The sequence below is a fragment of the Lemur catta genome, chromosome 2, assembly GCF_020740605.2.
Source record: "Lemur catta isolate mLemCat1 chromosome 2, mLemCat1.pri, whole genome shotgun sequence".
Lineage (NCBI taxonomy): Eukaryota > Metazoa > Chordata > Mammalia > Primates > Lemuridae > Lemur > Lemur catta.
In genome coordinates, this window is record NC_059129.1 from 15,465,086 (window position 1) to 15,492,074 (window position 26,989).

Sequence of the window (26,989 nt, forward strand, 5' to 3'; positions counted from 1 at the left end):
ACCGAAACAAAATTTAAAAACCTCAACACATTTTTTTTTAAGTAGAGCTTTTTATAGGCCTCCTTTTTGTATCCTGATCAACGAAATAATATTGAGTCATGGAATTTGTCCTGCCTCCTTGTCCCCCTCTAGGTTTAAGTTACTGAGCCAGGAGGAGGGCGAATACTTCAATGTGCCTGTGCCGCCGGAAGGAAGCGAGGGCAATGAGGAGCTGCGGCAGAAATTTGAGGTGAGGGTTCTTTCTTTCTGCATCAGTGGGAGCCAGTTAGGTCTGTGGCTCTGCTGTTTCCCCCATTCATGGCGTGGTCCCTACCAAGACCTTTCATGGCTCTGAGCCTTCGCCATGCTGTTCCATCTCCTAGAAAACTCCTATTTGTCCTTCAAGACCCCAGTTAAATGTCCCCTGCCTCGTGAAGTCATTCCTTCCTCTTTCAGATTTAGACATTTCTTCAAAAGCACTCATTCACTGCCCAGGCCATTTTGACGGTGACGTGGACAGGAATGGTGGTAGTCATGGTAACTGGAGGAAGTGCACAGGGTAGTGCCAGATGTTTTGCAGGCTGAGTCGAATAGGCTTGCTGATGGATGGAATCTGGGTTTGGATCTATTGGCAGGATGGTGCCACACTGTTAACAAATGGAATTGATTACGCTGGTGACTTCCTGGGTAGATCTTCCCAGAGAATAATTCTATCAGATGGACAGTCCTTGGCTCTGACCTTGGGCTGTCCAGCTGGCTCTGCTTCCACCTAAGAGAAACCCCTTCCCTTCTGAGGGGACAAATAAAATGCCATTTCCAACTATATGAGAGCCGCAGATGTATAGAACACATCCCAGTTTTACAAAGAAAATGTTTGGGGATGATGGGTTTGAGTACTTACATTATTTGTGCATTGAGTGATTTTAAAGTCGTTTCATGAGGGAAAACACATTATTTTGCTCACACAAACTCAATATACTGAGTCTGGTGGGAAATCAATTCTAGATAAGCAGTGATGGCCTACTAACCCCTGAAAAAAAGGTATAAAATAGCATAACTAAAATGAAGTGGATTATTATTATTGTTATTCTTCAAATAATTACACAAGCAAATGAAAAACTTTGTGAAGACCCTGTAAAGTTCTGGAAAAGAGATATCAGGTACTTTGAGAACATATAAGAGGGAAATGTCACTTTGTCTGAGAGGACAAGGAAGACGTCATGGGGGAAACAACAGTGGAAGTTAACCAAGTAAAAAGGGGGGAAAGAGTATTCCATTCAGCAAGAACAGCAAGTGCAAAGGCCCTGTGGTGGGCAGATATATAGCAACAATGTGAGACTGAAAGAAGGCCAGTGTGGGTAGAGCAGAGAAAGCCAAAGGGTGAGCCAAGGTAAGGCTGGGAAAGTGGATAAGGACTTACAGTGGGTAGCAGGACTGCATTGGCCTAGCAAGGATTTTGGCATTTATCCCAAGAGCCATGTTAATTTTGCCCTCCACTTGACAGAAAACAGCACTTGAGTATTCCCAGGTCCCTGTCTTGAGCCTGTGTCCTCTACACAGCCCAGATGATGGTGACGGTTCTGATCCAGTATGGTCTCCCTTCCTGGAAACAAGTGGAATAAACACATTGTCCTTGAGCTTATCAGCCATTCTCCAGTGACCTTGATAACAGAGGGTCATTCCCATAGTCTTGGGCTCAAGCCCAAGTGAATTGATAAATGGACCTTCCCTCCAAGTAGAGCTGAGAACTGGATGCTATTTGATAAAAATTAGAACAGGAAGGCAGTCCTTCCATAGAACACTTTGCAGCTCTTCCCCCCAACTTTCTGACCAAGTGGTGTCCATTTGCTGCTGTGTTAGAAACGTACTATCATGGGTGAGAAAACAAGGCCGGTATCTTCTTGCATACAATGAAGTCTCAGTTTTGCGAAATGATTTCTTCTGTCCTGGGGCAGCTGGGATGACATTTCAGAACACCAAGGAAAACATTTCCTATGTGAACAGAGCATTTGTCTGGGCCAGTAATTGGCTTGGAGTAAAGGACTGCTTTATCTGCATGAAACAAAATGTGTCCCTCTATTTCCAGCAAGAGCCTGCAAATGCTTGTTTATGCCTGAATTATAATCACTCCGTACTGTAGTTGTTGATTTAAAAAAATGTTTCCAACAGACTGAAAATTGTTCTCAGACTCACAGAGGAACTTCAGTTGACCTTGAACCTGAGAAATGTAATCCCTGTGTGATAACCAATTAGCACCAGGGAATGACTCAGAAATTACTTTCAAGCCTCTTATCTGGGGGAATTCTGAGTGACAGTAAAGTCGAGCTGCTGGAATCAGGGTAATAGAATTTCATGGTAGCGTGGGCTTGGTGCAGTTACCACACGTGGTATATTGCAGAACGTCAGAGTTGGTTCTGGTTGGGGGGCTTCCAGCCCGACCATGGGCTTGCCGATGGGCCAGGCAAGAGAAGATGCCATTTTGGATGGTTTCAGAATGGGATTTTATTTAACAAAGTGCTTGCTACATGCCAGCTATTATTCTAAGTGCTTTGCAAATATTAACTCATGCAGTTTAATCTTTATAACAACCCTAAATGGTGGTTACTATTATTACCCTCATTTCTCTTTTACAAATGAGGAAACTGAGGCCCAGAGAAGCTAAGTAGCTTTTCAAGGTCCCAGGGCTGGTCATTGTCCTGGTTTGAGTTTCCCTAGAAACAGACCATAAGGATTCAAGTGCAAGTAGTTTATTTGGGAGGTGATCCTGGAAGCACCTTAGGGTACTGGGACAGTAAGCAAAGAAAAGGCAGGAAACCAGGAAAGGAAGTATTATCAAGCCAGTTAGTGCTGCGGGCAACCGGGGTTTAATCCTGCTGGAGAATTCTGTGCTGGGAGTCAGCACAGAATTCATGCCCCAGAGCTGCCCAACCAAGGGACCGGAGGCTGGGGTGTTACCTGCCAGCTCCCCTTCCATCGCAGGTTGGGGGCTGGTCTCAGGGGAATTCACTGGCCAGCACTTTCAGTGTGCCTGCTTGTGAGCCGTGCTTGCTCCTGCAACCAGAAAATAAGCCTGCAGGCAGAGAATCACAGGTGTTTGCTGTAAGCCTGCAGGTAGAGTCATAAGTGTTTGCTGTGAGCAGCTCCAGGTGTAGGAGCGTGCTGGCAGGGTCCTGGTGGGAAGACCAGTGGCCACATCTGTGCAGTGTAGCCTAGTGGTTAAGTGCACTGGCTGGAGTGCCACGCTGCCTGGATTTGAATCTCAATTCTACCACTTCTTTGCTGAGTGGCTGTAAGCAAGTTACATTGTCCTGTGAGCTTCCAACTCCTCATCTGTAAAATGGGGAATTATAGCACTTCTTATCTCATAAGGTTATGTGCAGCTCGAATGAAGTAACGCATTTAGAAAAGTGTCTGGCACATCGTGAGCATTCAGATGTTAGGTTGCCGGCATCATTGTTAGCATTATCAGCTTCCCCCCAACCCCTTGGAATAAATAAAACTCAGAACCTACTCCTTCCGGGTGTTGGAAGGGCTCCTTGGGGGTTAGGAAGAATCCACAGGCCCTTCTAGCCTGCAGAGGTCTTTGCCTCCACTGCTGGGTAGCTGGGCGTGCCTGTAGTAACTCCTGGTAGGGGCGGGGTGGCAGAGGGGTCTGTAGTTGAAGCCAGGACAGGTGTTCGTCATCTGAGATGAAGCCTCCACCGTCCCCTGGTGAGGGCTGGAGAGTGGCATGGCTCTTTGCTCGGAAGTGTTCTCTGTTTGCTTTCTCTCTGAGCACTGAGTTCAAGGGCTCTAAACTGCTGACATGAAAAGGCAGCCATTAGTGTATTTCTGTTTCTGAAGGCCTAGCCTACCCAGCCAGATAAAGGACAATTTTAATTTGGGTCTCAATCTTCCAATGAATACGTGCTAGGCATGAGGCTCTTGGAACAATGGGACGTTTGGAAGGACACAGGACAGGGTTCTCATCTTCTGAAGGTTGGCTGTGTAGGGGTCACACACCCAGATGTTTTCAGGAGCCGGCAGATAACAAGGAGGGGAAAGTGCTCAGCCCCACCTAGTGTCACCACACCCACGTCCTCAAAAGCAGCTGGGAATCTGGGTTTTTATAAAACATCTCCAGATTTCCAACAGTTGGCAACTAATTAAATATTAAAATAACAACACACACTGTGCAGACCAGACCGGCAGGGTTGTTAGACTTCTGATCTAGATTCTAGAAGCTGAATTAACATACCCATGAGAAACCTTACAAAAGCAACCTAGGATAAAGTAAGGAAAGAGGCCAACTGGCCCCGAATTCAGAGGAGGGAAGAAGGGAGCTTGCAGGGCTAAGAGATGAGGCTATTAGCCACTCGTTGCTCCTTGAAGGACAGGGGGGAATAAAATAAGACAACAAAAAATACCTTAGTTTACTAAGCAAAGTCAAGCCGAATGAAGAAATTGGGAGGTTGAGCGCCACACTCACGCTTCACTGGGCCGGCGTGCTGGGACCGACAGGTGGCTGGGCAGGAAAACCCAGGATGGGGCCTGGGGACCGGGACAGTCAGGACTTGGACCTTCACAGGTTGGAGAATGGAGTGCGTGAATCTGACAGGTCCAGAGTTAGGATCCAAAGAAGGTGGGAGACAGAGTCACAAAGTAGCGAGATGGTGGGGCGGGGAGGGCGGAGGGACGGGTTTGGGTCAGCCCAGCCTGGACAAAGCTCGCCGGCTTGGGAGGGCGCCAAGAAAAGGGGGGCAGCTTCTGTCCTAGCCTGGCTCTTTCCTTATTTGCAGTCTGCGCTTGCAAATAAGGTTATCTGACAGTTTTAACTACCCCCTCTTTGCCTATAACCCCCAAATCTCTGTCTCCAGATATCTTTTCTCAACCCCAAACCCACCTATACAACTGCTTACTGGGTATTTACACTTGGTTGTCCCAGAGACGTGTAAACCTCCACATGTCTCACTGCAGAATAACCTGACCAGCACGTTCGTAGCAGCCTTGTTAGCAGGCTGGAAGTAGAAGCAATCTAATGCCATAAACAGGAGAGTGGGTAAACATGAACAATGAGTGCCGCTCAGCAACACAAAGGAACAAATTACTGATTCATGCAACAATGTGGATGAATTTCAAGAACATTCTGATGAGTGGAAGAAGCCAGATACAAAAGAGTACGCCCTCTACGATGCTGTTCAGATGAAATCCGAGAACAGAGGAAACTGACCTATGGGGAGAGAAATCAGAGCAGAGATTGCCTTAGCGGGAGGGAGGATTGGGTGGGAACTTCCAGAGGTGATGGAAACGTTCTGTATCTTGTTCGGAGCTTGGGTTACATGCGTGTCTGCAATTGTCAAAATTCATAGAACTGTACACTTGAGATGTATGCACTTCACTGTACCCCCATCTCAGTTTTTAAGATATTAATTACAGAAAGAGAAAAATAGGTGGCGCTGTGTTAGCCATGGTCTCTAAAAGATGGGGGAACGTGTACCCTGGGAGGAAGAAGTAAACCGTGCAGGTTCAAGCCACTGTGGCGAAGGGAGGATCTCAACATGTCTGAAATGAGAGTGGTCATCTCTGCCCACCCTCGTGCCACAGTTCCAAACTCGTCCCTCCTCTTCCACTTTTTTTTGAGACAGTCTCACTCTATTGCCCGGGCTAGAGTCTGGTGGCGTCATCACAGCCCACTGCAGCCTCAAACTCGTGGGCTCAAGGGATCCTCCTGCCTCAGCCTCTCAAGTAGCTGGAACTACAGGCATGTGCCACCATGCCTGGCTAATTTTTCTATTTTTTTGTAGAGATGGGGGGGTCTCAGTATGTTGCCCAGGCTGGTCTCGAACTCCTAGCCTCAAGTGGCTCATTTCAGGCTTCCAAAGTGCTAGGATTACAGGTGTGAGCCACTGTGCCTGGCCCTCTTCCACTTTTTATCTCAGTGGAAAGAACCACCATCCTCCCAGTTCCCCACAACAGAGGCTGAGGAGCGGTTCTTCATCTCTGACGTCCCTTCTCCCGCACCAGTCCTCAACCCAGCTGTGATACATCTATCCCCCAAACAGGCCACCTTCATTCCATCTACACTGCAGACACCTGAGTTCAGACCCCACCTTTTCTCTCCTTGATAACTAAAGTCCCTTCCTAATGGTCTCCAAACTCACTTCCTTCAAATGAGTCTCTTCACTCCACCCAGAGTGATCTTCTACATGTAATATGATCACACCACAGCCCTGCTTGAAACCTTCCAGATGCTGCTGGCCACACTCAAAATCTGCCCAAATGTCTTAATGTGGTCTGCAAAGTCCTTCTCACCTTTCAGCTGCCTCCCATGCCACATCCACCTTGCACTTCATGCTCCAGCCAAACGACCAGTGTTTAGTTCCTCAAATGTGTCTTCCTCTCTGTCCCATAAATGCCATTCCTGCTGCCAGCACCAATTTCTCCACCTGGATAACTCCAACATACCTTTTGGGCACAGGGTGGAGGACCCAGTCCCTGCTAGAGTGCACATTCTTTGAGCATCAGTATCTATTGTGCTCCCTGATGTATTTTCAGCACCTAGAACAGCACCCGGCACATGGTAGGCGCTCAATAAGTATTTCTTGAATGAATGAATGAAATATTGTTCCCTGATATTCAAAACCCAGAAAAGATTTTCGTTGCCTTCTTGTCTTCAAAAACTGAATGATGCAACAGTAATAACAGCTTCCATCTGCTGAGCATCCGCTGTGTGCCAGGAATGGTGCTAAGAACTCTATGATACATGATGTCATTCTCTCCATTGTCTTGAAAAGGGGGACAAAGATTTAGAAAGGTTCATTCACCCAATGCGAGTAAGTACCTTCTCCGCACCAGGCACCGCTCTAGGTACCAGGGAAACAGTGGAAAACAAAGCGGACAAAACCCTTTCCCTCAGGGAGCTTATGTTCTGGTGCGAGCAGAAAGACAATAAATTAAGAAACGAGCAAACATAAGGGCTGTAAGATGGTGACAAGTGACCTGGAGAAGGTCGAGTAAGGGGGACGGAGATTGCTGAGAGCAACTTTATGCAGGGTGTTTGGGGGGGGGGGCTCTGGGGAGAGAATATTCCAAGCAAAAGGAACAGCAAGTGCAAAGTCCCTGGGGCAAGAGCATGTTTGGTGCATTCAGAGAACAGCAAGGACACCAGTGTGGAAGTAGCAAGGAGGCTGAAATCAGAGAGGTGCGGAGGGGCCAGGTCACCTGTGGCCTTTGGCTTTTGCTCTGAGAGAAACAGGAAGGAATAGGATGTGTGTGCAGAGGGGTACCATGAGCCACCTGCCTGGCTCAGGGCCACACAGCTGATCCATGTCAGAGTCAGGAGTCTAACTACAGCTTGTAGGTCCACAGTCTTCTCTCTGCTAGCAGCGAGTCCAGTAACAAACTCCCAAAGCCCCTGCTGCCACTCTGAGCCCCCATCCTGCCACTCACAGCAGGGAGCCTCTGCACTGAGGACAAACACGGCCCCAGCTCATCTGTTTATTCGATAGGTATTTAGGTGGGAACGGTACTAGTCATCAGGAAAATCGCAGAGAATGAGAAATACTCCCTGTCCTTGCAGAGTTTCCGGTTTATTGGAGGGGAACAAGCAAACAGCTCTCATCTAATATTAATGGCAAATGAAGTGGATGGAGGGAAATCTACTTCAGACAGAGAATCAAGGAAGGCTTCCCTGAGGAAGTGAAAGTGGGACGCAACGGGTAGCTAGCTCGATAAAGGGGACAGAATAGCTATGCAGACAGCAGTAGCAGCAGCAGGTGCAAAGGTCCTGAGGTAGGTGGAGCCTGGGACATTCAGGGGAGTGAAAGGAGAATGAAGCTGATTTACAAGGAAGAAGGACCCTAGAAGTGATGAGGTTGGAGAGCCAGGTAGGGCCTGATCCTAGAGGCCAGTGAAAAGGACTTTGATCTTTACCTTAAAAATAATGGGACCCACTGAAGCACTTCCAGCAGGGGTTGACTGGGTTGGGTGAGAAGCTCACTCGGGCTGTGTGTGAAGCCCAGTGAGAAGGGATTCACTGTGCGTTGTCCAGGCGAGCGAGGATGGCAGGTGGTGGCGGGGCAGATAGAAAGAAGTAGATGAATTCTAGAGACAGCTGGGAGGGAAAGCTATGACAGTGCCTGGCGACGGATGAGACATGGAGGATGGAAGGGAGGTGGAGGTTCTAAGGACGGCCTCCGGGTCTCAGGCTTGCAAAGCGGAGGATGTAGGGTCGTGCTTTGCCCGTGGATGGGATGCCTGGGCGGCAGGAACCGCAGCTTCCGGTATTTATGTGCGTCTTCCTACAAGGGCATCCTCACACCCCAGTAATGTTCTCTGTGTGCTTCCTCCTCCAGAGGGCCAAGATCGGCCCGGGAACCAAGGTTCCGGAAGAAAAGACCACCAACACCATATCCAAATTTGACAACAATGGCAACAGGGACCGGATGAAACTGACCGATTTTAACTTCCTGATGGTGCTGGGGAAAGGCAGCTTTGGCAAGGTACGGTATGGCTTGGTGGCTGCACCTGCTCGGGAAGGAACATCTAACAAGGCAGGCACATTGCCGTTTGTCACAAACAAATCAAAAGGGGACCCACTCAGACTGTGTGAGGAGGTGACATTTAAGCTGAGACCTGAAGGATGAGAATGAGCCAGCCACGCCTTCGAAGAGCTAGCAAAGAACGTCCTCAGCAGAGAGAATAGCAAGTGCAAAGGTCCTGGGGTCGGTAAGGGCTTGGTACATTCTAGGGTATCAACAGAAGATGTTGCGGCCAAAACGTCATGAGCAGGAGGAGGTTGTAGGATGTGACACTGTAGAGGCAAGCAGGTGCCTGAAGACACAGAGCCTTATAAGCTATGATGAGGAGTTTGGATTTTATTTGCAGTGTGATGGGGAGCCATCGAAAGTTTTTAAGCAGGGAAGTGACACGATCAGAAAAGATTACCCTGGCAGCCCAGAAAGGAAACAGTCCCTTTCAAACAGCAGCACAGTGGAAGGATGACCCTGGGACTCATAGAGTGATTCTGGATGCTTTTATAGATACCGTGAGACACTGTTTTACTGGAGTTGAGATTGTGTTATAAGCATTCCTGACTTGTTTAGTGTTGCTTTGAGTCTTTTAATCCCTTTGTGTGCCATAAAGATGTCTAGCATAAATCTCATACCACAAACTCAGGTGTGCAAAAAATATAAATTTCTTCCCCATCTCTGTAGCTTAAGCCCCAAATCTGGGGGTTATCCTTGAGTTCCCCCCTTTCCTTCACCCCATCCCCCCTGCCCCTCTCACGTGCAATCCATCAGTGAACCCTGACAGCTCCTTCAAAGCACATCATACGTTCACTGCGTTCTCTCCCTCTTCACGAATACAATCCTAATCTAAACCATACAGATCACTTGGACAACTGCAGAAGCACCTAACCGGGTTCCCGCTCCCAATCTTGTTACTTATAATCTATTTACTTTCGACTTAGCAGCCATAACAATTTCTTAAAGCTTAACATTAGGGCAAGGCGCTTACCTGCTTAAAACCCTCCCATGGCTTCCCATCGTGATTGGAATCAATTCTATGCTATGTCCTAGGCGTGCATCGCCCTTTGGGATCCGCCCCTTGTTCTCTCCTTGACCTTTTCTTCTTTTTCTTCTCTCCCTCACCCACTGTGCTCTGGCCACAGTGGTGGCTCTCGGGTTACCGAAGCACACGAAGCTCCTTCCTCCCTTAGAGCTTTTGAGATGCTGCTCCCTTTGCTCTTTGTGTGGCTGGTTCCTTTCTGTAACTCATATCTCAACGTACACTTCACCCCTTCTGAAAGGTCTTCACTGACCACCCACTCAAAGTAGCCACTCACGTGTTCTCTATAACCCCCGTTACTGGGCGATACTTTTCCTGTTTCTATATTGATTGGTCCCTCTTTCCTTTCTAAGACCTAAGTTCAACAAGAAAAGCCGGGCACGGTGGCTCATGCTTGTAATCCCAGCACTTTGGGAGGCCGAGGTGGGAGGATCGCTTGAGCCCAGGAGTTCGGGACCAACCTGGGCAACATAGTGAGACCCCCGTCTGTACCAAAAATTGTAAAAATTAGCCGAGCATAGTGACACCCCGCCCCCACCCCCCCCCACCCCCCGTAGTCCCAGCTACTTGGGAGGCTGAGGCAGGAGAATTGCTTAAGTCCACGAGTTTGAGGTTGCTGTGAGCTATGATTGTACCACTGCACTCCAGCCTGGGCAACAGAGCAAGACTCCATCTCTAAAAACAAAAAAAAAAGAAGAAGAAGAAAGAAAGCAAAACCCCCCCAAGAGTAGGAATCTTCTGTGTCCTGGTCACCACTGTGTCTCCAGTGCCTATGGATAAAATTCATTCTGTTCCTAGCTGGAATGCATGGATTTTCTCTGTCTGTGGGTGGCAAGGTCATCTGCTGAGATGGAATAAGGAGTCTGAGCTGATGGCCCAAAAGTTGGAAGACCCTTGGCACAGAATGGGAGTAGAGAGTAAGGACACTCAGTAACATTGCCCGGCAGGTCTGGGGTCCCCAAGGTTAGAGCACAGGCAGTTGGCAGGGTCCACACCACTGTGTGATTTTTGCTAGCAGCTCCAAGCAGCCCTCATGTGGGGCTAGAGAAGATGGTGGGTTTGAGCTGAGCTGCAGATTCGCAGGATCAATGAACCAGACGATTGTGATATCTGGGCAGAAGAGACAGCCACTGCAGATGCACAGAGCCCCACCTATCTCAGGTGTTGAATTAAGTGAATGAAAATGGTATCTAGACTGGGTCGGGAAAGAAGTCCAGCAGGAAGAGGGTCACTGCCTGAGTGGGGAAAAGAGAGGGGTTTAGAAGTCTAGGGATGAAAACCAAATGAGTGAGGCCAAGATATTTAAAATGTTAGGAAGAATAGAGGCATTTAGATTTCAAAGATAGAGCAGTTTCCCCGATGATGGGGAAGAAAGGGGCCTACAGAAAGAAGAGGTTCTAATAAGCTGAAGCTTTTGGGGGAAGTTTTCAAAAATTAAATTCTATTTCTAATAAGCAATGCGTTCACATGGCTCATAATTAAAATGGTATTAAAAGGAGGAACATTGAGAAGTCTTGCTCTCACCCAGGTTCACGTCTTTCTGTGACCCCTCGCTGCAACTGCCATCCCTCCGTGAACACGTTTGTTAATTCTATTTGCATCTTTCCAGTCTCTCTATGCTAATTTAACATTTTTATTCTTGTCCTTGTTAACTCAAAAGTTAGTGTACCGTGCACGTTTTTGATCACTTAGCAATTTAGGCTGGAGAATTTTCGATGGAGGGATGAAAGTTCTGGAAGGCCTTATGAAAGGGATTAGAGTTGGGGTTGGGGAGGTGGAATAGTGGGAGAATGGATCATTGGGGAACAGGGAGAGAATGAGAGAGAATAGATCATATGTTTCCATGGAAACTGTTACAATAATTGAGAGTTCTGTTCCAGACTGGAGATGTAGCATCAAATAAATCATAGATGAAAACAACAGTATGTCATGAAAGCAAAGTAGAATAACAAACACCTCTATGATCCTTTAAAACACATAGTAATCCTTTGTAACTCTAGGTTTGCCAACCAGGGTTTTAAATTAATGCAGGTTTTATTTTTGAATGCCTACTTTGAACATTCTGCTGTCTGATTAGGTGTATAGATCAATCCCCGATAAACAGAAGAGCACAGATGCAGTGATGTGAGATGAAAGAGATCAACCTTGGGGGTAATCTGTTTATGCCTTCCCTCCCTTAGGTCCACTGTTTCAGATCCCACCCCAGAAAAACATGCTCTTAAGCACTGTAATAATTTGTGAAGTGACTAGGGAATGACACAAGCACTTTGCTAAGACCTGTGAAAATGAAACAAGGGAGAAAGCAAGTGTGAAGGCCGTTGAATTCCAAACGAGCAAACCCTGTTTCAAAAACTTTAAAAAGAAGAACAATTTGGAGAGTTTATTTTCCCGAACAGGTGACGGCATTTACCTGGAAGGGTTATCTTATCGGAGCAAGACCTGTTGGCATGTCTGGCTTACGTGCAGATAGATAGGTGCCTTCCAGCATTCCGATGTATTATTCATTTATTATTTAATGTTGCTTCTTACAGTTTTATCCTTAACTCTCTGTATTTATGATTCCTTGAATCTCTAACGTGGACTTTGCCAACCTTTACACCTTTTAAGAGTTTAACCTCTGTGGTTGTCGAGTGGTTGTTGGAGTTAAAATTGTGCTGCACGTATATAAATACATGGACTGTCCAGGTTGATTATATGAGTTTACCTTATAAAGTAAACACAGCAAGTACCTGATGAAGTGTAAACACAGCATAAATACAACTCCTTACTTTATAGACTTGATTCTTCTAACCCTATTGTGCTGCCACAATAAACATCCATTAAATAGTTTATTAATGCTAACATTGCTCATCTTCTTAGACTTTGGGTGTGCTGTTGGTAATGATTTGTATGATCTAAGTCTTTTTAAAAAGTTATGCTGGGAAGTTTGAATGGGGGCTTTCTTATTCTCTTACACCCCTGACTTTTGCCAGGGGAAGGTACTGTGCTGACGTATGTGTGTTGGGGCAGGGTGGGAGAGATAGGACGGGCCTGGGGGAGGCATCTGGAATGCTATGAGTGGACATAGATCTACGAACATAACCAAAGCACAGAAGATCTGTGTAAAATGATATTTACTGGAAAATGATTGGTAATAGAAAAAATGGAAATTTCCCAAACGTTCACTAATAATGTGAAGGTTAATTATATAATGGTATCTCCATGATAGATTAAAAAAATGAAGTGTTTTGCTTCTCTTTCTCTCTCTCTCACACACATATACATCTATCTGTCTAACATCATAGATTCTCATGACATAATACCAAGTAAAAATTAAAACAAATCACAGAACATTGTGATTAGTAGTATAAAATATACTGTGTATAGGCTAATTCCCTTTATGTAATATACTCATGGTTCCTGCTCTCGCTGAACTTTTTCCCCAGCATGTTATTATGAAAATTTTAAAAATACAGAAAAGTTGAAAGAATTACGCAGTGAACATCTATAATACTCAGCACCTAGATTCTACAAATAACACTGGACTGTTTTTGTTTACCCCGTATCTGTCCATCTGTCTATGCCCCTATCAACCCATTTTTAATGTGTTTCGGAGCCAGTTGCAGACATCTGTACCCTTTAGACTCAAACTGTTCAGCGTGTATATCATTTAGCTGGAATTCAATATGTTTTAATGATCATTTTAAAGGTATTATAAAATTTACCTACGACAAAATGCACGTATCTGAAGTGTATCATTCCACAAGTTTCGAAAATGCATACTTTAAAACGCAGTGGGGATATAAACATTAAACAAAAAATCACACTCACAGATGTAAAATGCAGCTCAGCCGTGATAATTTGTTGTGTGAAGTGGGAGCCGGTGCGAGTGGGATTTGCAGGAGTTGAAGTCGGTGAAGGCTTCTGGGAGAAAGTGACTCCGGCTACATCTAAAGGATGAGCGAACTTTGCAGAGAGGGGAAGGAGTAAATGAAAAATCTCAGAATGTCCTCTTCTTCCCGGTCCCCACACCCAAAGTAGGCTCGGTTAATCTGTGTGGCAGTCAGGGCACCTAAGCTCCTTTTATTGGGACGCATTCAACTGTTGTGACACATAGACCCCCAAATGCATACTGGCTCAGACCCAAGGGAAGTTCAGTTTTCATCTGGTGACAGTCTAAGAGGAGTGCTCCTGGCCCCACCCACTCTCTCCATATGGTGATTAAGGGACAAGGTTCCTTTTGTCTTCTGTGGCTCCATTAATCCCTCGGGCCTTGTTTTTCTCTACATTCAGAGGGCGGAGGAGGCACAAGCTGCTTGTTAAAAGTCTTGGTTTTGGAAGTGGCACCAATCACGTCTGCCTACTCTCTATTAGAGAAAACTTAGTCACATGGCCCCACCTCGAGTGCAGGAGAGGCTGGGAGAACAGTTTGGCTGGACTAACTAGTGGTCTCAGCCACGTTCCCTACTTGTCAGCTCTGGTTGGCATTTTTCATGGTGACGTAAAAGACCTTCTGACTTTTCCCTTTAGAACCCCCAACGTATTACCCCCCACAAACAAAAAACTCCACGCGCCTCTTCTCTGTGACATTTCCTTGTGTTCAAATCATGAAACATGCCAGGTGTTAATGCTGCCTTTCTTGAGGCAGAGCTTAAGCCAGGAATAAATCAAGTAGGAAGAAGTCAGCAGCTTATGAAATTAAAAGGAAAACGTGGAAAGTCCTTAGAAACTTGGTGCTCAGGTATTAGATTTATCTCCAGAAAAGCCCATCGAGTTCGGTTGCTGTCTTTGCGTCTAAGATGGTCTAAAGTCAAAAGCAGAGAGGCGAGAGACAAAACCATGAAGCTTCCTCTTTCAGTGCTTGACTTTCCCAGATGAATGCCCCAGAGACTGATGACACTGAACGCCTGAGTGTGTCACTAAGGAGGCCACTGAGGCTGTGGTAGTTGACCCTTCCACTAGGTTACCCGTGGAGACCTAACATTTCCGTGCCACTCTCCAAGGTGCTGGCGTCAACTTCCTAGCTCAAAATTCAGACTGTACAGCAGGGTTGATAATAAAGCCTTGGCCAAGTTGCCTAAATCTTAGTCACTCATGCACCTGTTTTTTTTTTTTTTTTGGTTTTTTTTTTGCCATGTACCTTCCTCCTTTATACTATCATAAATGCTAAATACTTTCTCTACAAATTGACTTTACATCGATTTCCTTTTCTTCTTCTTAGCATTGTCCTAAGCAGTAATATATGTGAAATCACAGGATTGATATACCACTTATTAATATATATTTATTTTAATATGTTTTAGGAGAATGTATTTTAAAAAAGTAATTTGTCCTGTACTGCTGGTGGTGCAAGGTACCTATACTGCATTTTGTGAGAAACGGCCTTAAAATAGGCTTGGTTAATCTGTGTGGCAGGGCACCTAAGCTCCTTTTATTAGGATGCATTCAACTGTTGTGACACATAGACCCTCAAATGTATACTGGCTCAGACCCAATAGAAGTTCCATTTTCATCTGGTGACAATCGAAGAGGAGTGCTCCTGGCCCCACCCACTTAAGGCAACTTGGCCTTAAGATCTTACATTCACACGATGATTTGGCACCTCAGTCACCATTGTATTTCTAAGCACAGGAAATCTTTTGCTATAATTTTTGTGCCTATCTGGAAGGTACTAAAAGTCTCTGATCTTCCCTCTTCCCTGTATCCTTCATGTTAGTTGAGGAGCATGCTCAATATTTCCTGTGTCCTGAAAAATCTTTCCTGGGCAACATAGCAAGACCCTGTCTCTAAAAAAAAAAAAAAAGAAAGAAATATTAGCTGGACATGGTGCACATGCCTGTTGTCTCACTTACTTGGGAGACTGAGGCAGGATTGCTTGAGCGTGCGTGTTTGAGGTTGCAGTGAGCTATGATGATGCCACTGCACTCTAGCCCAGGTGACAGAGTGAGACCCTGTCTCAAAAACACAAAAAAGTCTTTCCTGTGATCTTGACCTCCTTCCTCCAGAGCATCAAACTGCTCTTTTGAGATTTGCTGCTCTACATCTTCCCCACCCATTCGTTTTTGCATTGTGACTCCTCCCCTCAGAAACTTTCTGAAACACCTGTCTCCCAGGTTAGCAGCGAGTCCCTAACTCACACCTGTGCTCCAGGTCTAAGCACAAGGTATGGTGGCTTACTTAGGAGAGCAGGGGAGGCATGGGAAGGGAGTTGGGACTAAGATTGGAATCCATCCACCATATTGGGGAGAAGTCATCACTTTTATGATAACTACCCACTGACAGGCATAATTAATAATTTGTTCATTCAAGAAGTATTTCTTGAGCACCTACTATATGCCAGGCACTCTTCTAGTGCAGAGGAAACAGACTAAAATATCTGCCCTCATGGAACTTACAGTCTAGTGGTGGTGGTGATGATGATGATGAAACCACCTAACATTGTTTGAGTCCTTATGATGTGTCAGGCTCTTTTATAAGTGCTTTGTGAGTATCAGTGTGCACTTACTCTATAACGCAGCTACTATTTTCCCATCTTACAGAGGAGGAGAATGCGATGCAGAAAGTTGAAATGACTTGTTAATGTCTCACAGCTAGTAAAAGGCATTTACCAGACCAGGCTTGGTTTAGATATGTCTGATTTGGGGCTCTCGATTGCTTGATACTTAATCCTTGCATTTCTAGTGTCCACAGTGGTCACCTGGAATGTCATGAACATATTCGAGGAGGTTAGCCATTTTCCCCTTTTATTTTCTCATTTTTCCTTCTAAGTACTAAACAGAGCTTGCATGCCTTATTTTCACTGTAAGCCACTGCTGTTAAACAAAGCTCATAGGGATGGAGGGCTCCAGATACTGTTCTTCCTCCTCGCTCTGTGCCTGTCGGTCACCTGGCCATGTGCAGGTGCTCATTGGAACTGAGTCATCCGCAGCGATTCCCGAGAGGGCCCATGAGAATGGCTTTCACTCCTCCAGCTACTGCCCTTCCGATCTCCTCCTCAGGCTGCAGCTATGGGATGCTCCAAGTCCTGGAGGCATCTTTAGTGTGTGCGGTGATTCCTTTTCAGCCCTCCCCAACTCTGCCACCCAAACCCACCCACTCCAATCCCGCTCACACACTCCCCATTGCTTGCAGCATTTACGGAGCTCATGCTGATTGACAGGGGCCGTGCTATGGATTTACATACATATTCATCATATTCATTCTTGCCCCAATCCTGCAAGTTAGTTACTGATAATAACCCTTTTATACCTCTACAGAAATTAAGTCAGAGAGGTTAAGTAACTTCTCCAAGATCACACAGCTGAGAGGAGGCAGGACCTTGAAATCTGGTTTTGTGATTCCAGTTGCTTCTTCCCATCTCTTCTCCACTTTGGGGCACTTTGGAGTCCACACATCTCCCTAGACCACTAGTCTTTTCTTTCTTTCTTTTTTGTTTTTTGAAACAGCAGTTACAAAACTGCTCCAAGAACGACATCATGACATTTGTGGGTTCCTCCTTCTTCCATGAAAAAGAGTTGAAAATGATATCTTATCATAAAGGCAAATACATTAATATTATACATTAAAACATTCTCTTCAAACCTAAAAGTCCGTGGTTTTTTCCTTGTGATTTTAAAAGAAATTAAAATGCTTTCATGAGCCTCTGAAAGGATGGTTGGACCCTCAGCACGGTGCTGGATGGGTTTGATCTAGAAGTCGGCCCTGATTTCTCAGCATCTCAGCATCTCAACAGCGTGTCCCTCAGCAACCTCCAAGGTCGTCTCCGTGGAGGCCGGGCTACTTAAACTAGCACGCTCTATGGGTGAATAGAATAATCCAGTTCTCCCAGCCCCAGACTACAGCGTCTTCTGCTGGAGCCAAACACAGCACTGGATTTCGACAGGAAGACATTGGCTGAGCAGAGTAAAAGGAAGTTTAGTGCATACCAGTAACAAAGGCCTTCTCTTAAGTCTTTGAGCTCCTGTTGTGGGAGTCTATCCTAATTTTAATCTCATTAGCGGTGTGTATTCACACACACACATACACATCCATACATTAGACGTGGTTATATAATCCTACAGACAAAAGCACTTCCCTGTACTTCACCCTGCTTTGCTATCTTCCTGCACCATATGGTGGGTTCCTTTATCATGTGGTTCACAGATAGCACAAAATCTTTGCTACCTGTTCCCTTAATCCTCTTCCAGGGAACCTTTTGACATTTGCTGTCTGATCTTGGATTCCTGCCTTCTCCTTGGTTCTCTCCCAATTAAGGCACCTCCCCCCTAAGCCTTCAATCTTTCCTTCTTTCGTATGCAATTCTGATTGCAGCATGTTTTTGCCGACTCATCTTCCCCAGTCATTGCGAGGCCCTTCTTCCACTTCCCCAAGATTTCCAGGTCTCTCCTCCTTCAAGTGACTTACTGCTTTTCTGTGGCCCCCACCTTCCCTCCTCAGAAGTTAGTATATTACAAAGCAAGATAAGAGTCCATTTTCCTCAACACAATTAATTGTATCAAAGAAAATAAAATGTTTTTTAATGTAAGTTTTGCAACCTCCCATCTGCTGCAAGTAGATTGTCAAGCCACAGTGAGGGAAGTGGGTATTTGCTGGAAAGACATGGTGTGTTTTGTGTATCTCACAACACCCAAAGGCAGGAAGTGCAGCCAATCTAGAAGGCTTCTGGGAGCACAACAACCATGTCTCCATCTTGGGGGGGCCCCAGCCTGTTTTCCCTGCACCACTTCTCCCAGCCTTATTGTCACTTCTCAAGTCCCCATGTCTAATTCTCAAATCTAGAATATCCTAGAAATCTAAAACCCCAGGAAAGAACAGCCGGTGGGCCAGTGTAAATCAGGGACCCATTTGATACAATTAGCTGTGGCCAAGGTGGGCACTTTTCTAGCCATTCATCAGGAAGGAAGACAAGACTCTCTGAAAAGCAGATATGATGTGGGCAGTGTCACTAAAAGAAGGACTAAAATGACTGGCCTGGCTGGTACAGGCCAAAGTAGGTACATTCTTTAAAATGTTGCCCGATTCTTTGGCAAAAATATCACAAAGTTAAATCAAGTCCTCTTATTGAAGGACCCGGTAGAACTCGTTAGCATGGAAACTCTGTCTCAGGTGATAATTTGTGGCCACTGGCCTAATGATTGTGCTATCCTAGTTCCTGCCACCCTCTGCATATCCGTCTCAACTATATCTCTCTATGTTAGTTCAGAAATTTACAATCCTGGTAAAATGAACCCCTAGTTACTAACGGCATAACCCATAATCTTTTCTACAGCAAGCATAATAGCAGAAAGTTGTAGATTGTAATCATCTAACACCCATGGTAAATATTTTGGATGTACCAATGTGGATGGTTCATATGCTTAAATGTGTCAGAGTTTGTTTCAAACTCTCCCACCTCCCACCCCAGTTTCACATTCTGTATTGACCTCGTTGAACATCACTGCAGGGATTGATAATATTTTCTGAGCATTGGGAACTTGTCTGAGTGTTTTATACACACTGCTCATTTAAGCTTCACAATGGGTCTTATGAGGTAGGAGCTGTTATTATCTCCATTTTATGGATGAGGGAAGGGAGGCTCAGAGAAATGAGAAACTTGCAACAGTGGAGACAGGTTCAAACCAGGGAGTCTGGCTCCTGGATGTATCACCACTAAGCTACACAGCTTCCCTGCGCCCAAAGTGGCCCACTCCTGCCGTGGAGACCCCCATTCTCTATTGGGGGTCTGTAACACCAGCTACGAGCGGAAGACTGGGCTCACAGGGTAGATTAGACTATAGAGAAACAGACTTTCCTTGTGCAGCCTAATGGTTGAAATGAATGACAGGTCCTTAAGGGTTTCATTTCATTGCCTTTGGTAGGAGGCATCAATTATTAGTTTGTTTTCCCAGGAACCATCTAAAAAGAACAGTCAAATTAAATCTGCTTTTATCTGAACCATCTAGCTTTGTCAAATATCACATATGATTCAAACAAATTTGACTAAGCCATACCTGTCACCAATGTGTTCATTTTATTTTATTTTATTTTATTTTATTTATTTTTTAGGCATTCCCGTTCTTTGTGAGTGTTTGGATGAGAACGCTTAAGATCTACTCCCGTAGCAAATTTCAAGTATACAATACAGTGTTATTAACTATACTTCCCATGTTATACATTAAATCTCTAGCGCTCATTTATCTTATAGCTGCAAGTGTAAACCCTTTGACCATCGGTCTCTCCAGTTCTTCTACCCCGCAGCCCCTGGCAACCACCATTCAATTCTCTGTTTCTCTAAGTTCAACTATTTTAGATTCCTCATATTAGTGAGATCATGCGGTATTTGCCTTTCTGTGTCTGGCTTATTTTACTTAGCATAAGAGCCTCCAAGTTCATTAACGTCTATGTTAGCTCAAAAGAATCCTTCAATAACTGGAATTGATATGTATCAGTTTTGTTGATACCAATAATTAGAGTTGATACAGCCCATAGTGTTGAAATAGCAATTCTTTCACATCTCTTATTACAACCCAATTAAACACTTCTTATTAGATCCCACTGAATGTCTTCTTTTAAACACAGGGGCTAAGCATTTCAGGTTTCAATCTCCTTGTTCCACTCCTCCCCCTTTCAAGCAGTCACCATGAGTCATGGCTTCCACTGGTGTAGTGACATTTGCTTAACAATAGCAAGTCCGAGGGAGCCAGAGATGAGTAGGCTAAAAGCACCTCCATTCTAAACTTCCTTTCACACTTCCGTGGCTTTCTCTGCTAGTGGGCAAAAATGCAACCTGATTAAATCTAAGGTGTGACAGGGCATCCTTTTAAAAGGTTTAAATCTTAATGCAATCTGCCAACCTGACCTCTGAAATGAAAAATTAGCTTATCTATCACACAGATCCATGCTTTTATCATCTATAAAGAGACTTTTAAATACCAAAAACCTTACATAATAAATCATGAAACAACCAAGTTGTATAATCGGAGTGGACCTCCATGCTGGATATCACTGCTCTTCCTTTTGTCTGGCCAACTCGAGGATTGTATCTGAGAAGTGATTCAGCCCTACCCACATCCACACTGTTGACTCCCGATGAATGTCTTGTCCGCACTAGGCCACTTCACAGTTTTTTCTGAAGTACGTCTTCAATTAGCAATGTCTGCCCGTTTGCCTTCTCTAAAGTAAGTTGTTAGAAGCCTGGAATCACTTCTAGACTGCTAACTTCCTCTCTACTCATAGAGGCAAATAAATGCACTTGAGTCCCTCAAACCACACGACTTCATATCAGACTGGTGTGGCCACTGTTAAATATAAAATTTAAAGAAATATAAGGGTGTACATACATGCTTAGAGCATTTAATCCAAAGTTTGAACCCATCAACTTAAAAGGCTCAGGATCCAGCCAAAAGTTTATTGAAGTGCAAGGTGTGAGGGCAGCAGTCCTGGGACACACTCTTGCCAAAGAGTGTGTTGATCAGTGCTCCCGGCGTGGGGAAAAGGGAAGACCGTTTACACAGGCAAAAACCAGGGTTGCTGAACAGCATGATAGCATTTTCCATGCAAAGGCTAATATGCAGATATAAGATCTGATTGGCTATTACTGATTACACTCTAAGGGGGTTGCTTACCATTCTCTTGTAAAGAGGTAACAGACACAAGGGTCTCATTTCCAACATCATGTAGTCTAGGTTTGAATGAAGCATAGGGGGGTCTGGTTAATGTCTAACATCTCAGCACAAAATTCAGGAGGCAATGGGCACTCAACAAAGAAACCATCACTATGCCCCTTTTATGGATGAGGGGACTGAGACTCAGAGAGGTTGAGTAACCTGCCCGAGAATACACAGCAAAGCACATGACAGAGTTAGGATTCGAACTCATGATTCCAGAGTCTGAACTTGTACTTACTCTGATTTTATAATTCTAATTAGATATGAGCTTCCAGATGGTCAGACTCTGTCAGTGCCATGATCTCATTCTTACATGCAGAGATTGTCAGGATAGCTACTGTGTTGTAAGGATGAGGATATTGAAGCTAACCCTCATTTTGTGACCAGGAAGCACCCAAGTTTCTCTCCAAATCCTGCTCCTGAGTGGCTGAGGGTCCTTGGAAGAACAGGTGGACCGTGTTTGGCCAGGGCTCCAGCCCCTGCTTAGAGCACTGTTCTGATAACCTCTAACCGACTCACCTCCCGTCTTCCCCCAGCGAGGGCCGGGCCTGGCACAGGAAGGGCTCAGATATTTAGAAGATTCTGATTTAATTGGTCTGGAGCTTGGCCCAAGCACTGGCTTCTAAAAGCTCCGCAGGGAATTGTAATGTGCGGTGTGGAGAAACAACAGCTCAGTGCAGGCAGCGGGGCAAACCCAAGGGAAGGATGGGGGAAGGGAAGGGATCGAATTTGCCTGAAAACTTGGAGTTGAGCTCATCTAAGGTACCCTCTGCAGGTCTTCAGAGGGTCTGGGTGGAACCCAAGCAGGAGACAGGCCCAGAGAGCAAGGGGATCCTCAAAGACATGGAATCTTAGAATAGAGGGAGGGCAGCCTCCTCACGACAGATCAGTATCCAGGTCCTGCACCCAGCCTCATCCACAAGCCTGCTGCTAGTGTGCTGGGCATGGGGGGGAAGTACAGCAGTCTCCTGGTGCCCCTGGAGGCCTGTAGTGTATACACTTGGGCTTTAACTCGCTGTCTCTGCCTCTTCTGTGGCGACCTCAGCTCACCACCCCGTACAGATGCCTTTCTCCCAAGTCAGCGTTTGGGGACCCTATGAGCCCCAGAGGTCTTTTTCTCTATTTGAGACACACATCTGAATTCATCAAGTCTCTGTTTGTGAGTCAAGCTTGCAGACTCTGACAATGCTGGGCGTGTGGGTCTCTCCCCCCGCTTCTCCTTTTCTGATCCTGCTGTAGGGATGTTATTAAGAACACCATCCGCTGGAGCGTGGCATGTTCAGAGAGCCATGCAAGGCATTTCTCTTGGACCTAAGTTCTAGGGGAAGCTTATTTTTCTTCTCAAAAAATGACTTTCTTTATAGGAAACATGAATTTTATTATGTTTCATATATCTCTGGTGGATTTGGCCTCCAGGAAGCAGAGAGGGAAAGAGGAGAAGAGACAGACAGAGAGAGACAGAGGAAGAGAGTATGTATATGGATAATGTGTGTGTGTGTGTATATATATATAATACACACACATGTATATATATATATATACACACACACACATACACATACATTTACTATATGGTATATCATCATTTTAACCACCTGTGTTGAGGTATAATTCACCCGCCATAAGATTCACTTGTTTGTGTCATATAATCTTGAATGCTACCTCCAATTCTTTGGGAAATACGGGTTGGATAGAGCCCTATAGAAATTAAATAATGCTGACACCTAAGGAACTGAAGATCTGTGGCAACCTAGGTCTAGAGTTTTTAGCTACTTCCTCCACTCAGATGTTTTCGTTCATTTCTGCAACAAGTATGTGCTGAGTGTCTACCATGTGCTGGATGTTGAGGATACAACCGTGGGCAACTCAGGCAAAATACCTGCCCTTACGGAGTTTGCGTTCTTGTGAGAGAGAGAAATAAACAAATAGATATTAATGTAGCGCCAGGCGTGGTGAGTGCTGTGAAGAGACACAAAGTAGAGGAGGGGAACAGGGAGTGACAAAGGGGGCTGCAAGTTCGGAGAAGGTGGCAGGGAGGGCCTCGGGGAGGCGGTCACATTGGACTGTGAGCTGGGCAAGGTGAGGGAGCAGATTGTTGAGTGTATCTGAGAGACGAGTCCCCCAGGCAGGGAAGACGGGGCGGGGGATCCTGAGAGATGGGACCATGTCCTGGGTGCAGACAGAGGAAGGGTTTGGAAGGAGGAGAGACATGAACTGACTTGGGTTTTTGAAGCATTGTTCAGGAATGCAGAGAACAGAATGCAGGTGGGCGCGAGAAGAGCGGAAGCAAGAACTGGTTTGGGGACAACTGCAGGACACCAGGCTGAGGACCATAGTGGCTTAGACCCACAAGGAGGTTGGATTTGGCATATATTCCCGGTGTAGAGCTGGCAAACCTTGTGGACGCGTGGGATGAGAGATATAAGACAGGGGACCTGAGGGTGACTCGATTTGGCTTTGGACTTCCAGCAGGCATCTGCTGATGTTCGGGCAGTGGGGAGCAGAGTTTCGGTCCCTTCACATCTCCGCCCTGTCACCTTAGTGTGGCATTTACACCGACCCCCCAGGGCAGAGCTCCTCGGCCAGGTGAATACTGGACACTGGTGCTTTGTACAAGGACCACCAGCAGCCCCCTGTTGTTTTCTGAAAAGATGATGTTGATGGTAACAGCTGTGGTGGGCAGAATTGCGTCGCCCCAGAAATGTATGTTCAAGTCCTAATGAATGTGACCCTGTTTGGACATAGGGTCTTTGCAGGTGTGATCCAGATGAGGCCGTACTGGATTAGAGTGGGCCCTAATCCCATGGCTGGTGTCCCTGTAAGAAAAGGACATTTGGACACAGACACAGGGAAGAACGCCGTGTGGAGACAGAGGCAGAGATCGGAGTGACGTGTCTACAAGCCGGGTGGCTGGCAGCCACCAGACGCAGGGAGAGGGGCATGGAACGGATTTGCCCTCAGAGCCTCCAGAAGGAGGCAGCCCTGCCACCTTGATGTGGGGCTTCTGGCCTCCAGAACAGTGAAAAAATAAATTCCAGGTTTTGGTTCTTTGTTATCATCACCCTGGGAAACTAGGACGACCACCGGGCATTAAGTCCTCACCATTTGCCTTGCACAGTTCAAGTGCACTTAGCACACTTTATCCCATAAAAGGCCCTCAGCACCACCAGAAGCAAGGTAATGCTGGCATCCCCATTTTACAGGTGAGGAAACTGAGGCTCAGAAAAATTAACCGAATTTCCCAAGGTCACCTGGGAGTATCTGGCAGAACTTGGACACGTACCAGGTCTGCTAACTCTGAAGTCCCCTCCCTAATCATTATGCAACACTGTCCCACAGAAGGAACCAAGATCCCAGGCATATTTCACCGTTGGGATTTGCCAGTAAAGTTCGTCACAACAAACTTTCCAGCCAGGATTCCCTGGGCTACTTTCCTCTATTTTATTTGCTGTCACTGGAGTTCTGCTATTTATCACATTTCTCCCAGAAGATTCTTGGGTAACAGATGTGGCTTGGAATTTGATAAGAACGTCACTTCAACACATCCTTTCAATCTGTTTGGAATCCTCACCCTGGAGAGAGAGGGACAGCTGAGCAAACAGCCCACGCCCTCTATGTTGGTATTAAAGTTTCTGGAAGCTTCAGAAACTGCTCGAGACGATTAATGAAAGATTATTTCCGCAGTTTAGAGCATGCCCATCATCACTGCTGGCGCGATGGCTATTTTTCTGCTTTTTTCCTCTCCAACGCCAGAACGTCACAGCACAAGTGGAGGAAGGAAGATCTTCCCCAACCACCTAGTGACAGCAGGGTCATGTCTGTCCTGTTGTTTGGACGCATCGCCATTGCCTAGCATTGTGTCTAGAACAAAATTCCCAGTGGAGCTTGTGGACCCAGTGGACGAACTGGAATTGTGACTGCAGCACTAAGGCAGACCAAGCTCATCTTGCCAAGTAAACGAATGGTTCATTAGTGGTTGTATAAAAAATAGAAAAAGGAAATGATTTTTCTATCTGTGGCCATGAATTAGCCTGCAAGATTCCAAGCCTCAGCAGGTGGGAAGGATAGAAAAAGGAGGAACAAGACCAGGATCTAGAGCTGAATTTGAAACACTCTAGCAATAATTTGCTCACCACTGAACTCTTGGTACTTAGGGCTTGGCAATGGGGTGTGGTTAAGGGCATGGATTTAGGAGACAGGTGACTAGACGGCATCACTTCCTAGTAAAGGGACTGTGGACAGGTCATCTATGTTTGCTAAGCTCTACCTCCCACATCTGTAAAATGGGTATAGTAGCAGTTCCTACTCTACTCATTTGCTGTGGGAATTAAATGAGATAATGCATATTAGAAGGAATAAGTAGGCATGGTTGGTTACCATTATCAACCCCAAACTAATCACCTTCCCCCACATCCTAGTCCTCCCTCCCAACATTGCCTTTTTTCTCCCTGGAGCAGGCATTTGGCCATGCCCTTTCAACATCACATATTCTTTGTTCCAGCCACCACCTTTGGTACCTTTGCTGCTCTGTTGGTCGGATCTCTCTGATTCTGCCAGAGGCAATTGTTTGCTAGTCTCAGAGAGCTGGAACTTGAGTCCTGAATTTGAATTCTGGAGCTCTTGGCTTACTGCAGGCCAAGGCTTATGGATCCGGGTGGTTTAATCCATCGTTCTCTCCCCTTTGGCTGCGATATGCCTCCTCTGTCTCCACCTTGCAAGTCCTGCTGATATGTAGGGTCTCATCTAAACTGTCACTTCCCTCGAGGCATCTTTTGCTGACCCACCAAATGAGGTTAAGTCCTCCATTTAAAGACTACCATGTGCTTCTGTTTCAGGGGTTTAATCACAATTGGCATTAGGTAATTATCTGTGCTGGAGCGTAAGCATCATGAGGGCGGGAACCTTGTCATTCTGCATCCCCTGTGCCTATCTCAGTGCTTGGCACATCCCAGGCGCTTAATTAATGTTTACTGAATGAATGATCAAGCCTTCCAGGTTCTGGATAAGACTAGGAAGGTTGACGCATTTGGAAGGCACAATGAATTCCAACTCTGTGGCCCCTTTCCACTGAAACCTTTTTTTTTTTCTTCTTTTTCTTACTGATTGAAAAGAGTTGCATAACCCAAGGTCACAGGGGCCACACCTGACAAAGCTGGGTTGCATTAGAACACGTAGAAACTTAGGTAAATCGGGTCTAGTTATCTATTGCTGCATAACATATCATCCCTAAACTTGGAGGCTTAAAACAACGTAATCATGTATTATCTCTCGTGGTTTCTGTGGGCCAGGAGATTGGGTTGATTGTGGCTCGGGGTTTCTCCTCCTCTGGCTGGGCGCCATGCTCTTCATGTGGCCCTAGGGCCTTTCCACGTGGTCCCATTCTGTGGTCTAGCACGGCGGCCTCGGAGATCCAAAGGCGCATGTTCTAAGAGAAACTGACATTAAGCTGCAGCCTCAGAAGTCACTCAGGGGCACTTCAGCCACATTCTTTTCATTAAGGCAAACACAAAGGCCTGTCGGGGTTCACAGGAGAGGGCATAGACTCTGCCTCTTGATTGGAGGGGTGTCAAATATTTGTAGACGTGTTTTGAAACCACCATGGAGTGTCAGTTCCTTCACACTATGGGGAAAGCTCTCAAAATGTAACTCCTAGAGAGGGCGGAGAGATTCCTGTGGAAAAGGAAAGCTTGATTAGAATATTCAAGGAGAAAAGGAAAGTTCCGTTCTCACCTTGTTCATGACTGCTGGGAAGGTGTTAAGAAAATCAGAATTAAAGGATTCTATGTTTTACCTGTGGACATCGCCCAACCATCTTATTAAATGAATCAATTTTGATA

At 45.7% G+C, this 26,989-nt stretch overlaps 1 protein-coding gene across 2 annotated transcripts in view; it reads left to right on the forward strand.

Moving 5' to 3' along the window:
- Window positions 1-26,989, forward strand: part of PRKCB (protein kinase C beta) — a 294,889-nt gene that overhangs the window by 208,948 nt on the left and 58,952 nt on the right. For both annotated transcript variants that reach the window (XM_045542806.1, XM_045542805.1), the window contains exons 8-9: window positions 133-229; window positions 8,313-8,459. In XM_045542806.1, the coding sequence (XP_045398762.1) occupies window positions 133-229; window positions 8,313-8,459 (244 nt within the window). The remainder of the gene's footprint in view (window positions 1-132; window positions 230-8,312; window positions 8,460-26,989) is intronic.